This window comes from Marmota monax, unplaced genomic scaffold (genome assembly GCF_021218885.2).
Source record: "Marmota monax isolate L192 unplaced genomic scaffold, Marmota_monax_Labrador192_F-V1.1 WCK01_AAM20220418_F8-fsc02188, whole genome shotgun sequence".
Classification (NCBI taxonomy): Eukaryota; Metazoa; Chordata; class Mammalia; order Rodentia; family Sciuridae; genus Marmota; species Marmota monax.
The window spans coordinates 1-14,178 of NW_026694707.1; the positions used below are offsets into that span (position 1 = coordinate 1).

A 14,178-nucleotide genomic window follows, 5' to 3' on the forward strand; every position below is an offset into this window, starting at 1 on the left:
AAGATAGTGCCATGAAGAAACTACATGATAAAGGAAAGCAACATTCACAGTAGCTGCACTTACTACACATGTTATTTGAATCCTTGAGTTATAGTCAGGAGCACAACCACACATTCCTGTGGCCCAGCTTCTTTCTTTGTTTCTGTAATTAGTCTTCATTCTACACAGTTCACTGAAATTGTTCTATCCTCTGTATTTCCAGAAACATTCCCTCCATTCACGCTGGCATCAACTTCCAGTGCACTGTGGCCTTCTCATTATGTATCTCCATTCGTGCACAGGTCCTTCATGTTAACCTGCTATAGCACTGAGGATGGTCCTGTTATTTATGCATATACTGCACATATGACTATCAGCCCTCTTTAGATCATGGATGTCCAAGCACCTTAACTTTCCTAGAAATCTTTCATAATACAAATTTTTCCTCACTGTGTATATTGATCCCTCTCTCTGCCTGCAATTCCTCTGATTCTTCTCTTACAAATCACTATATCACCATAAAAACATGTTCTATTTATTTATTCATTCATTCATTCATTCATGTTCCCTTTTAAACCCTGTTTCTCTATGTACAGCATTTCATGCTCAGCATTTCTAGCCTCTGGCACATAACCTCACTTTTGAAGTCTCCATTATTTCCATCTCTAGAAAAGAAATCATCCCTGGCACCTGTTTTCTCCTCAAGGTCTTACCACAAACTCAATTGTGGGTGGAATAAACAAAGCTGTTGATTACAATGTGATGCAAAAGTGTCCTCTTTAAGTCCAGGAACTGATGGAGTAGACAGAAAAAGGAATAATTTATAAGTCACATGCTTATTACCTAGTTTGGAAGCTATAAAATGTATGAGGTAGCCCCAGTGAAAGAAAAAACAGTTTATGTCATAAATATCAGGCATAATTATGGAAATTTCTCAAGACAACGTGATGGAATAATACATGGAAAGTAAATAAGAATGGAAATAATCAAGTCTCCAGCTCTAGAGGTTTCTTGGTTAAAGCTTAATGGGAGGCAATATTAGAGAGAAACCAAAGAATTACCTAGGTAATTTTGGATAAAACAATGAGAATACTGGGATAATGCAATTCATCTCTTTTCAGTGTATCAACCTCAAATTAAACTTCTCTTCTCCACCCCTACCAGCTTCCATGATGTATGTGGCATCCATTTGAGTCATTCATATGAGAACTTTAGCATCGCTGAAACATTGTTTGTTTTCAAGACAGCTATTTACTTAATTATTATTATTATCATTATGTTTACCATTTTTATTTTACTGATGATTTGGAATGAAACTTGAGCATGCCATTAATTCACTTTATTACTGAGCAAATTTCTCATTGATAGATACCTAATTTTTTGATCAGCCAACCCCTTTTTTAAACAATTTGATAATCTGTCAAGATATACCACATCAGATTCATTTTTAACTCATAGTTTTCATGAAGTTTATTCCTTAACTAGCAGAACTGTTCATCTTAGTTATATTCCAATGACTAAAATACAAAGGTTTATTAATGTCTGATAATTCTGGCAGTTTTCAGATCTCTTTTTCTTTGGATTGCCATATCTCAATTCTTTATGCCTTGTCCTACATTTTTTCTTTGTGGGGCATGTATCTTTGTGCAAGAATGGAAAAAGAAAAATGACATTGGTTAAATCAGAGGCTACAGGGGAAAAAAATCACTAGTGCTCCACATGGGTATGAAAAACAAGGACATGTGTATTAGCTGCTCTTCTAAAAGCATATGTCTGAACTAATTAGTTCAAAAAACTCTCTGAGGAGAAATTAAGTAAACCTTCTCCTAGAATCCCATCACAAATTTGGACTTACTAAATTGTAGGGCAAATGAAGAGAGGTTCTGTACAGTTTCGTGGAAGATATATGTAGCTGTGTTTTTCCTTCAGCTTTCATGTTGAACTTTTCAGATCCTTCTATTTTCCTCTGAATACAGATCACTGTGCTCACCAGCATTCTGCATCTTTTCATTGGTACATATACCCTTTGATTATGTATTTATGGTCATGGCAAATGTGACCTCAAAATTGGAACATTAATTACAAAAGCTATATTCCCAATTTTGATTTAGCACATTTTAGACATGTGGCTATATTCAAAAAAAGTCCCAAACAAGAAGACACACCAAAGTTAAAATCATGTTTATGATACATAACCACTGGGACTCGGGTTCATATTCATTGTGTAAGATTATGAGGGTAGTTCTCTTTATATTCAGGGGGTTTTTTGAGAATATATTTTCTTTCCTTTTCAGTATCTCAGAACTCACATGCTTCTGGCAAGGTAATTGATCTTCTATGATTATTTCATTGTATTAACTGGGTACTGGATTAAATACACACTATTTATATGATATCTTTGTCTCTAAGCACATGAAGCCTTCCATCATAATCAAAGATTCTCTTCTATATAAGTCAAAACAGAAGCAAGAAAGAAGGACACTCAAATCAGGTAAATTTTGCAGTACAATTTTTCTGTAAAGTTACCTGGAAACCATTGGAAATGCTGGCAGTTTCCCTGTTCCTATTTTTTTTCTGAAATTTAATGAGAGGATTTATCCTCAAAAATATCAATCTCAATATTGGTATTCAGTTTTCTTAAATAATATATTCCTGCATATGAAAAAGATTTTTAAAATTTGAACTGTTTCTCAAATTTTACTATGTCTCAAGTTCCCTAATGTAATCCCTTCACCATTTATGGATTCTCAAAGGTAAATTATCAGAATGTAATCTTTTTAAAATAATATAGTTTTAAAATTCTTATGGCAGAGATAGGCAGTGGGGCAAAACTATATTCCCATCTTCCTAAAAGATTGAGGCACAAATTTACTTGAGCCAGGAGGGTAGGGTTCAGTTTGGGAAATATAAGAGAGACATCTCTTAAAATAATTTATTAATTTATTTCCAGTGCATGATCCAAACTATTGAGTAATTGCAATGAACATATGTTGTACTTTAGGTAACAGTTTTTTTGTTTGTTTGTTTTGTTTTGTTTTTGTTGCTGTTGTTGTTGTTTTCTTTTCTTTTCTTTTCCATGGAGGGAAGAATTGAAACCAGGCCTTTTAACATGCTGAGCAGTTGCTCTACAATTGAGACTGGCTGCCAGCCTTCTCTTTAAAGTTGATGATCCTGGAAAATCTTTTTATTTGAATAGTTCAGAGAAAATACACAAATTCTTTCACTTGAAATAGGAAGATGTTAAATTTTTTAAAAAATCACATGATAAAGACAAGCAACTTAAAGAGTTCAGGTGCTTAATTTTACATCTTCTTTGACACCTTTTGTTTTTGTTTTGGACAGAGTCTCATTTCACAGAGACCCAGAATTTTTCTTTTACTTATTAAATTTAACAACACTTTATTCTTTACTGGGTTAGTGAAAATATTGTATCCCAAATGCTCAGAAACATTCCCTTAGTTCAGGCCTGTGTCATCTTTATTTTGCACTGATGCCTTCTAACTATTGTTCTCCATTCATTCTTATGCACCTCAACTTCACCTGCCCACATTCTGGGTGATCTACTTCCAATGCAAATATGACATGAATCATTCTTTAGAACAAGAATATCAAAACATTTTACATTTACATATAAATCTTTCATATTTTGATATTTGCCTAATTATCTTTATCTCTTTCCTCCCTCTACCCTTTCCTCTGGTATTACTCTTCATGGATCCCTACATATTTAGACAAATACAGATCCCATGTAATAGTCATCTTCCTCAGTTGCTACTGCTTATCAAGCTCTTATCCTTTCCTATAAGCTAGCTGATAATATCAGTTTTTATATCCCTGCTCAGGCATTATTGCTAGACATTATCTCTGATACCATTTATCTACATTAGCACTTACCAGAAACTCAAACATAATTAATGAGTCAAATAAATAGACACCATTTTCACAGAGATGACTGGAAATATTATCTCCTCTTCACAAACAAAAGGGACTGTCAACTAAAGAAACAATTTACTGTTTAAGTTAAAAGGATATAGTGGAAAAAATTGAAAAAGTACTAATGTTGGCTTGAGTAAAGAAACAATTTTATTGCAATAACTAGAGTCCAAATCAACTGGAAGTGCATGAAGCACACTGTGTCTTTAGAGTAGCAAATAATATTGTCACAATTTCAGATAAAACATTTCAGATAAGGAACAGGGTGGTCACAGATAAAAGTGTAAAAATTATCTCTCACTTTGGAGGCCATTAATGATGAACAGGAGTTGCATAAAATTTATTTTTATGAGGTAAAAAATAGTGAACAATGTGAATTTCTGATTTTTATCTATTTTAAAATTTTGTTTCTAAGAATTGGTACATTTATACTGATTAGGTGTTTTGTGGATGAATCTTTGAGATATTTCTTTGCATTCAATCTGGTGACATTCACTTTCTCCACAAAGAAATATTTTGACAAGCAAAAGATTCTGTTTGGATAATCAGAAATATTTCCTAAAGAAGACAAGATTTATTGGACACAGTGGAGCACATCCACTAGACTTTAAGCTAAACACCAAAAGAGGTTTTATCCCATAGAACATAGTACACACACGTCTTAGGTACTCTACATTTGTATAGTGTATGAATACTGCATGTGAAAATATACAGTCATTCCTTATGAAAATTACTCACATATTATTTCTATTTTGTTTTCTTCCTGATACAAATTCTGTTATCCAATTAAAACATTTGAATGCAGGTTCTTCACATCACATAATAAAACATAAAAAACGTTACTGCTCACAGTGTTTACTACAAAAAAATGCAAAACTGGAAAATGAACTTTATGAACTTGAAAAGAAATATGCTGAAGTAAAAAGTGTAACATCAGAGCTTAAAAAGGAAAATGTAGCATGGAAACAAGAACTTCAAAATATGAGGTATGATACGCTACTTTCTTAGGTCCTTGTTAAGTTGCTGAAGTTGGCATTGATCTTCAGATACTCCTGCCCTAGTTACTGAGATTAAAGGCATGTACCACCACACCTGAATAGGAATCTATTTCTATAACAAATAGAAATTTCAGTGGTTTTGTATCTATATTTTTGCCTTTTGGAGTACAATCAATGTTTCAAGGAATGAAATTTAGAAAACCAGTTTTCTCTATTTGTTTAATTTACTCTGAATACATTTTCAATGTAGAATTATTTGATTAGAGATACTTTTTCAAAAGGTATTTGATAAATTTCTAAATTCCTCTCAAGAAAGTTTATGTTATTTACAATTCTCCCAAAGATAATAAAATGGGCATTTTTCACTGTCCAGAAACATTTTAAAACATTTATAGTTTTTCTTCTGCTATATAGGATCAAACCCAGGGGTTAGTTCAACTAAGTAGATATGCTAGTACTGAGCTAGACCCTCAGCTACAGTTTTAATATTAACATTCATTTAAAAATGAAATGGAAAGGGATTACTGATTATTTTATTCAAATTAACTCTGGTTTATAAATAAAACTTCTTCTTATTTCTTTGTTGAAAAGACCCATACTCTTAATTATTGGATTAAATATTAGGTTCAGTCTTGTTCCAAAGGGGATTTTGTCTTGTTACAAAATACATAATGATTAACAAGGTAAGTGCTACCATAAGAGAAACATAAAAGGTAGAATAAAGTTATATTTTTCTCAGGAAAAATCAATTTTAAGATAAACATATTTTACTGCAGATGTGCCTTTAAAAAGGAAGAGAATACAAGAAATGATTCTCTGTTTCTTGAACCAAATAGGGACAAGTTAAATGAAATAGCAAATGAAGATAATAAAGGAATTAAAAAGAAACCTGAAACATCTGTCAGAAAATTTGATACAGAATTAAATATTACAGCAGATGAATTTAATCAGGTAAATGAGCTTTCAGTACCTTTTTAAATTTTTTTATTTTATTTCAGCAAACTTATTTATACTATCCCTTTAACATACTATATGCAGCCATGTTTCACTTCATGAAGGGTATATGATCTGAGAAGTATGCTGTTTGGCAATTGTACCAACATACAATCATCATAGGTGTGTACTTGCACAAACTTCAGACATCTACCACAATACCAGAATAAATAATCTTCCAGGATCTCCATTGTACATGCAGTGTATATTCTCACAAAGCATTGGTATGTGGAGTGTGACACTATTATTTTGGTTTAAAACAAAATTTTATCTCACCCTAAAATTAATTGATGACATTTGTTGCAAGATTAATTATTGCAAATCTTGGCATCTAGTAGATGCTCCATATTTGTTTCCTGAGTGAAAGAGTTGACTTTAATCACTGATATGATTATAAATTTTACTGTAGATGTGCCTTAAAAAAGGAGGGGCTTTGGCTATAGCTCAGTGTCAGAGAGCTTGCCTATCATGTATGAGGCACTGGGTTGGATCCTCAGCTCCACAAAAAAATAAACAGAAAAAATAAAGGCATTATTTCCATCTACAACTACAAATAAAATAAAGTATTTTTTTAAAAAAGAGGAGAATAGAAGAAATGCTTCTCTGTTTTTTGAGCAAAATAAGGACAAATTAAAAGAAAAAGTAAATGAAGATAATAAAAATATTTTTAAAATGTTAAGGTATAGAGTAAATAGATTTGAAACTAGTTAAATATTTTGTTTAAAATTTTTTTTCACAATTGCATTTATCCTGTATTTAATAAATATCTTTACTCTTTGAGGATTTTTTTCTGTCATTTATGCAGTTTAAATTTGAGTAATTCATGTGTGATAAAGATTTGTGTGCTTTAATAATCTACTTCTTTTGAATGGTTATTTAATTTGAAGATACTACTATTAATTAAGCTTTTAGACTTTCTACTCCCTACTGAGATAAGGCCAAAACCTACTGAAAAATCTCTAGGTCTCATCAGAACAAAATGACACCTATAGGTAACTTTCTTGAGAACAGTTTGCCTGAATTTACAAGATGGGATTCCAGCAAAACATTTTGCAAACAAAAACTGATAAATAGGGCCAAAACTGAAATCAACTGTTTTCCTCTATTGTTTTCAAGTGTGTGTGTGTGTGTGTGTGTGTGAATAGTAACTGTATCCATCATGAAAAACATAAATGTATAACCATAAAGTGCATATTTAGGGAGTGAGGGTGTGGGCATTTTTGTCCCACTGGATTAAGTAATGTTATTATTCAATTCCATTTGTCTGCAGCACTCCAGTGGTGGTTTTCACAGTGTCCTGTTTCAGAGAAAAGGCTTTTAATATTTTTCACAGGATTTGATGATTTTTCTAGGATCTCAAAACCCTTGATTTCTAACAATAGATCTTCTGGTTTGGGGAAGTGATTTCACTCCCTTGGTGTGTTAATGTGAAGATGTGCTTTTAAGTAAGAAGGAAAAATGTGGCTAGCAGAGATCCTGGTTTTTGGATATCATTTCCTCACTTTTGACAAGAGAAATACTTTGCATCAAGTAATCTCCTATTTTATATAGAACACTTTGGTAAATAATGATATACCATGATATGTATGCAGTAATAACTTACTGGTATTTGTTCCTAATAAATTGGGTCAGTTTATTTTCTCTATTTCACACTTATTATGTTTCAAACTTCACTAAGAACAAACAAATAATACTGAGCAGCAACTTAGAAATTGTTTTTGCCATTAGTATCTTGCAACACAAGCCTTCTCTGATGTTTATACATTCACAGGACAGAATGGTGGATGAGCACTAGAAGCAGAGGTGGAAGGCTTGAATAAAATCTCACAACTTGGGGCTGGGGTTGTGGCTCAGAAATAGAGTGCTCACCTAGCACAGGTGAGGCCCTAGGTTTGCTCCTCAACACCACTTAAGTAAACAAATAGATAGATAAAGGTATTAAAAAATCTCACTACTTGCCTATATTTTTGGCCCCACCCTGCTTTCCAGAATTGTGTTTATTGATAAACATACATATGCTAAGTGCTGACCCTAGTTCTATCATTTATTAATGTGTGCAATTCTCATATCATAACCGGTATCCTGATCTTCCTTCCAAACAGGTTTCACAGTTGGAAATGACAACCAGTGACCTAGAAAATGAGATTGGTCAGAAAAGAGATACTCTCAGAGTAAGGACTTTGGTTTCAGAACAAGAAAAAAGACATACATATCAAAATGAACAAAGGGAAATGGAAGAACACATCAGAAAGCAGGAATCTATTAGAGAGAGGAGAATATGTAGACTCCAAAGTGAAATTACACAGCTTCAACAGGAATTTCATGACCTTAAAAACAAACTTGAAAATCAAATCGATACATTCACTCATAACCAAAACCAATGTTTTGACATTATAAGACAATTGCAAGCTCAGAATGAAAGATACCGTCTCTTTCTGGAAAGCAGAAATATGAGGTTAATCCATGAAAATAGTCTTTTACAAAAAGATAGCAGTATGAAAAGAGAAAGCAGAAAATGAAGGTAAGTATCAAGCAAGTAAACTATTTGAATTGTCTTTGAAGGGGCACTCAAAGTGATATTTGTGTATGGCTAAATGTTGCATCTAGGTGAATGTAAAAATTCAAATATTATAAACACATTTTCTGTCTCAACACAGAAACATAACTGATTTCCAGCAAATACAACTTAGACATCATTGAAGTGATAAGTCTTCCAATTTCCCTGATCTGATTGTTATACAGTGTGTGCCCATTTTGAAATAACACTCTACCTCATAAATGTGTACAGTTATAAGCCAATTAAGCACAGAAGACTTAGAGTTACATAGAACTCATTTTAAAATTTAAGAAAAAAAATATTGAAACCCTTGGACCTAATAGATACTTCATTTTGAGTAAAGAATTGTAAAGTTTTAAGACGTTGAATTATAGATTTTCAGTAGCTATATATGCTGACATTCATAATATATTCTCAATAATGTTGAAACAATATCTATATTTGTTGCTGATAATTGAAACCCCAAAGCTTTGCACATGGTAATCACATGATCTACCACTGGAATACACACCATCCCCATGTCTTCCTGTTGCCAAACTTTAAGACCATGAGGAAATAGATAAATGGAAATGCTTATACCTAATTGCAATTAACATTTCATTACAGATTTCCCAGCCGAACTGAAATGCAGATGCTGTATTTCATGATATATTTCTTTCACTAAATGTTATATATTTCTAGTTGGTAGATTTAATTGTATTCATGTCAAATTGATTTAAATCAAAAAAATAGCTGTCTAGATTTCATTTATCTTCATGACCTCTCAACTATTTAAAAGCATCTACTTCTCATGATCATAAATTGAGACAAATGTGATCAATTGCAGCAAAACTGTGGTTGATTAAATCTGTAATTTATTGATTATGTCCATGATATCTTGCTCAGACTATTCTTCAAATCTCAATTGCTATCATGAAAAGGATATAGACTCATCCAGTACAAAGATAGTTGTACTCATCTATGATTCATTAATTTGAAACTGAATCTCCATTTCTAGACTATGAGGATGGCAGGATTCAGGTACAGCAGGAAAAGTATGAGGACAAATGAGATTTTTAAAAAAAATGCATGTCATTTGGGAAAAAATTGAAATACTAAATAATTGTCTTGTGCAATCCTCAAAGAATCAAAAAGAGCCTACAGAAGGGTAATATAATACTAACAGACTCCTGATGGAGAAACAGCAAAGCCAAATGCCATATTGTCCTCTGTGAACAAGTTCTGTCCCAATGCACTCTTGGATTACATATAATTGGTTACCTCACAAAAGTTGTATTCAAAGAGAAAATGTAGTGAATCCTACCAAAACTGTGTAGCTTCATGTCAAAGCATTGAGAACTAACTGCTGAGATTAGTTACATTATATTTCTCTTTGGGGTTTCAGATTTGATTTCTGGTAGTCTTGTTCTGGCTTTGGTGAAATACTGAGTTGTTAAGTTATGAATGTTAAGTAAAGGTCATGTTAACCTATATTTAGAAAGACAAAAATATCGTACATTTTTTTTTAAAAGAAATCACTGGAGGTCTCATTTTCAAGAGACAGTTACTTCTTAACTGTATTCTTAACTGTATTTAACTGAACTTATAATTTGAGCTTTCCTTAAATTAATTTTTAAAATAAATATCACTGTCCGTAATTGAAAAGAGATATTGAAGTGATTGATATCGCTTCTGTGTGATTTTAGATTGTCTGTGCTTTTAACACTTTCGTTTATCCAGCACCACCCCCAAGGTTCCCACTCTGTCAAAAGTGTATGATTGATACTCAAAAATTTCACCAATATGGATGTTTATAATGTAAAGGATTATTAAACAATTTTATAAATTAAATAAGCTTGTAACACTAAAATTATTTGATTTCTGCTTTTGCTAAATTGTTTTGACAGTTCTTTAATAAAAATATATCCTTAGTTGTTTTTACTTACATAATCTTTATCATAGTTCTTGTAAAATATGTTTATTGCTTCACTGTTACTGCTATTATAATATATTTAAACTAGTTGAATTAAGCATGTATTCAAATTTGTAAAACAAGGAGCCCACAGTTTCATACAGAACTGTCACTGTGAATGAGTATCAGGGCTTCAGATTTTCCATCCCTCTTTATGAATACAATAATCATGTACTAAGGTACTATGGCAAGCACTGGGATGACAAGATGGAGATGATAAAGGCCATTCCTCAACAATCATATACTGGTAATTTTCATACAGATTAATGGGCAGTATAGCAGTGCTATACTAAGACCATTTTTATGTATCTATGAATTTTGATGACTGGAAGCAGTCTAAGGTGGCAGTGATATCAAGAGTCTTTGAAAAGCAACCACTATAAAACAGAGTCAATTATACTCTTTCTATCATCTTATGTACATTGAGCACTGATCCCATCTTCCTGGAGTTATAACAGGAACCTTGCAGTCCCACCATGTGATTTCCTAATACTTTTTGCAAGATTTACATATTATTCCAAAAATGATGAGCTCTATTTGAGAGTTAATAAGAAAAATAGTGTTCAACTATGTTGGACCCATTTTAAGATATTTCTATAATGTTTGACCATTTTTTATTAGGGGGACTCTTACAATAGTGAGATATCTGTTAGAAAATCATGAAAATAAAAGATAGCATCTTGTTTTCATTATGTGTCATTGTTGTTAAAATATCAATTTCATCGCACCTTTGTTTTAGAGCTTCAATGGTATTTTGATGATCTTAAGTCCTATGTTAAAAAGAGGCCTCACTTTTTCTTTGGATTTGAGTTTAAAAAAAATATATAGGAATCAAAAAGAGCCTAGAGGAGGGTAATACTAGCAGACTCCTGATAAAGAAACAGCACATCTAAGTTATATAAAACACCATTGCAGTAGAATACTTGAAAAGGGAACATTGAATACATAAATTAAAGGTCAAAGGTAGGTGTTATGTATTTTTTAACTGTTTCTTAGATTATATGCATACTTTTCTGGAAAAATTGAGAGAAATGGTCCTGAATTGCTTCAGAGTCATAAAATTGGATGACTGTGTACAAAAAGAGAATAAAAGTTAAATATTTCTGTGATTTATTAAGCACAATGCAAATACAAGATATCCTCATTAGTTCTTACCAGAAAAAATCATGTAATTGTTTTACAAGGCAATCGTGAATGAGTGTGTAAATGCAGATACAATGCAAAGGAAGATTTTGGGGGGATCAACTATTTTTTGTAGAGAAAGTTATGTTTGTTATTTACTTCCTTATAGGTAGTTTATTTGAAATTCAATCTAGTAGTCTGTAGATTTCCCTGTGGAGGATTAATTTTTCAAATCATGCTAACCTTAATGAGAGGCTTTACAAAGCACTCCTCTATCAAGATAGAGGCACCTCTCCTTAATCACTGCAGAATGTCTCCAAAGGTGAAGGCAGGAGAGGTAAATGGAACTGGGGAGGAAGAGAGATCAAATTATTTTATGTGCATCTTTTCAATAGTTCATAATTAATACTGCTTCTGTGTATAGTTATACTACAGTAAGAGTTTTAATATACTTTCACTTAACAAAGAAGGATGGCCTCTCAGTGTCACCAGTTGCTGTGTGCGCAGAGGACCGAGCTAGCTCTCAATAAACGCCTCTTTGCTGCTTACATAGATTTTAAAAAAAGGAGAAGAAGAAGGATAAGACTAGAAATCTATCAAAAGAATTTATCTTCACATGTAAAAAAAATGTAAAGTCATTAAACATCACGTCATTATTATCACAAAATAGTACTTATTATGTTCATTAATCTACTTTAGACCCTGTTTGTAGAATTAGCAAGATAATTGCTTTTATACAAAAAAAAATGCACAAACAAACAAAAAAAAACTAGATGGCCATACTTAACAAATAGCTGGAAGTAGTTCTACATATTTTTCATCAAGTACATAAACTATTGAACTACATGTTTCAAAAATGTTGGTTCTACCTTATGAGTAAAAATCAGTTAAAATGAAAGAGCTGTATATTGTTTCCAAATCTGAGAAATGAACAAATCAAAGATCTTAGGTTTGAAACTGCCTCTTTTTACACTTTTGCCCTACTTTGAAACTGTCAGCCTATACTCTGAAAGTATTCTTGACAAAAGAAAGGCATCACCCATTTTCTGTGGTTTATGGCAGTTAGCCCAGACTCATCTAACAACACTTAGTCAAGCATTTAAAACACCCTGCTCATGACTTTGTCATTGGTTTATGTGTTGCTCTCAAGAAAAGTTTGAAATTTCTTAGCAAGAAGTGAAAATACCCAAACCATAGTGTTTCTTGTCAAGTTGTTCAACCTTATCTCTTCCCACTCACACTACTGTCACTTTTCTCTAGCTTCTAGTCACACAGGACCACTTACAGTTCCACAAATGTTTTTCCTCATATCTCATTGTCTCTATGCATCCCTTCCCTCTCTGTCATACTTTCCCTGTATCCTTCAGGTGTCAACTCATGTAGCACCTTCATGGAAGGACTTCCAACACTGCCACAAAATTGGAACAGAAATCCCTTCTCTGTGTTCAGTAGTACCTTGTTCTACACATGTCACAGTGCCTGTTAATCTGTATGGAAATTATGATTGTTGAGGAGTGGCCTTTATCATCTCCATCTTGTCATACCAGTGCTTGCCATAGTACCTTAGTACATGATTGTTATATTCATGAAGAGGGATGGAAAATCTGAAACCCTGACACTCATTCACGATGACAATTCTGTACAAAACTATGGGCAAACTGTTTCATAGTAACTTTGTATTGTGGTCGTACACATGTAAAAAAAAATTCATTTTATGAACAATGATAATTTTTCAACTTTTTGTTTATTGATTGATGCTTATGAAACCTTTGAGGTAAAAAAAATATAATCCTTTTTCTCTCCATTTGCTACAGAATTTGAATCTAGACTAATTGGAGTTTCTTCCATAAGATTTACTAAAAAGCCAAGACAAGATCTATTTGTGGAAGCATCAAAAGGATACCACAGAGGTTTTTAAAGAAAAATAGATATGAAAGATAGTATTGCATATTTCAGACTATCGCCATAATATTTTAAAAACTTTATTGAAGAAAATGTTTGTATTATTCATGTGTAAAATTCTCAAAATATGAGACTATTACTTTGCATCTATAACAAAATTTGAAGTGCAAGTGCATAACTCAATAAAGTTCTATGTATCCAAACTATGTAAATTGTTGCATTTAAACATTACCCAATGTGGTCAATATTACTACCTTGGTGGAACTAAACATCACATGTTTTAATGTATTACAATTATAGTGCCATCAAACATATATTCCTTACAAACAAGAAAAAAAACTTATTTTTAAATTTTTATGATTTTAGTATAAAGCACTAACTTATAATTCTTTCATGATGAGAAATACATTTGCTTAAGATATTTTGCCTTTTTTCTTTGTTTATTCTTTCTTGAAAAATAATAGTCTAGCTACAACTTCTAGCATAAAGTACATTTTTCCCACAGAATAATTTTAGAGTAAATGGCTGTCATATGCTATCATTCATGACTTCTGTAATGTTACCTAAAAGTCAGAACATGCTGCATAACTGCAATGCAACCTTCATAATGAAAGAGCCAATACTAATACATTCTATCAAATGCCTTCTACAACTGAAATCTATTTTTTTTTCATGTTTTGCAACTTGCCTCACATTGTCCTTTATAACAAAATAATTCCATTCAGATCCATGAAATGAACTTA

General features: G+C 32.2%; 1 protein-coding gene across 5 annotated transcripts; it reads left to right on the forward strand.

Annotated features, from left to right (window-relative positions):
- Positions 1-288: 288 nt before the first annotated feature.
- On the forward strand, positions 289-13,641 carry LOC124078566 (ankyrin repeat domain-containing protein 62-like). 5 transcript variants are annotated; one of them, XM_046423411.2, is made up of 6 exons: positions 296-2,302; positions 2,389-2,470; positions 4,718-4,898; positions 5,687-5,861; positions 8,006-8,424; positions 13,348-13,641. In XM_046423411.2, exons 2-5 carry the CDS (start codon positions 2,392-2,394, stop codon positions 8,420-8,422), a joined length of 852 nt encoding a protein of 283 aa, XP_046279367.1. In that variant the 5' UTR covers positions 296-2,302; positions 2,389-2,391; the 3' UTR covers positions 8,423-8,424; positions 13,348-13,641. The 5 variants fall into 5 exon arrangements, with proteins under 5 accessions (XP_046279369.1, XP_058428356.1, XP_046279367.1 ...); XM_046423412.2 differs by having other exon boundaries at positions 301-2,302; positions 5,747-5,861; XM_046423413.2 differs by lacking the exon at positions 8,006-8,424 and having other exon boundaries at positions 289-2,302.
- Positions 13,642-14,178: the final 537 nt, after the last annotated feature.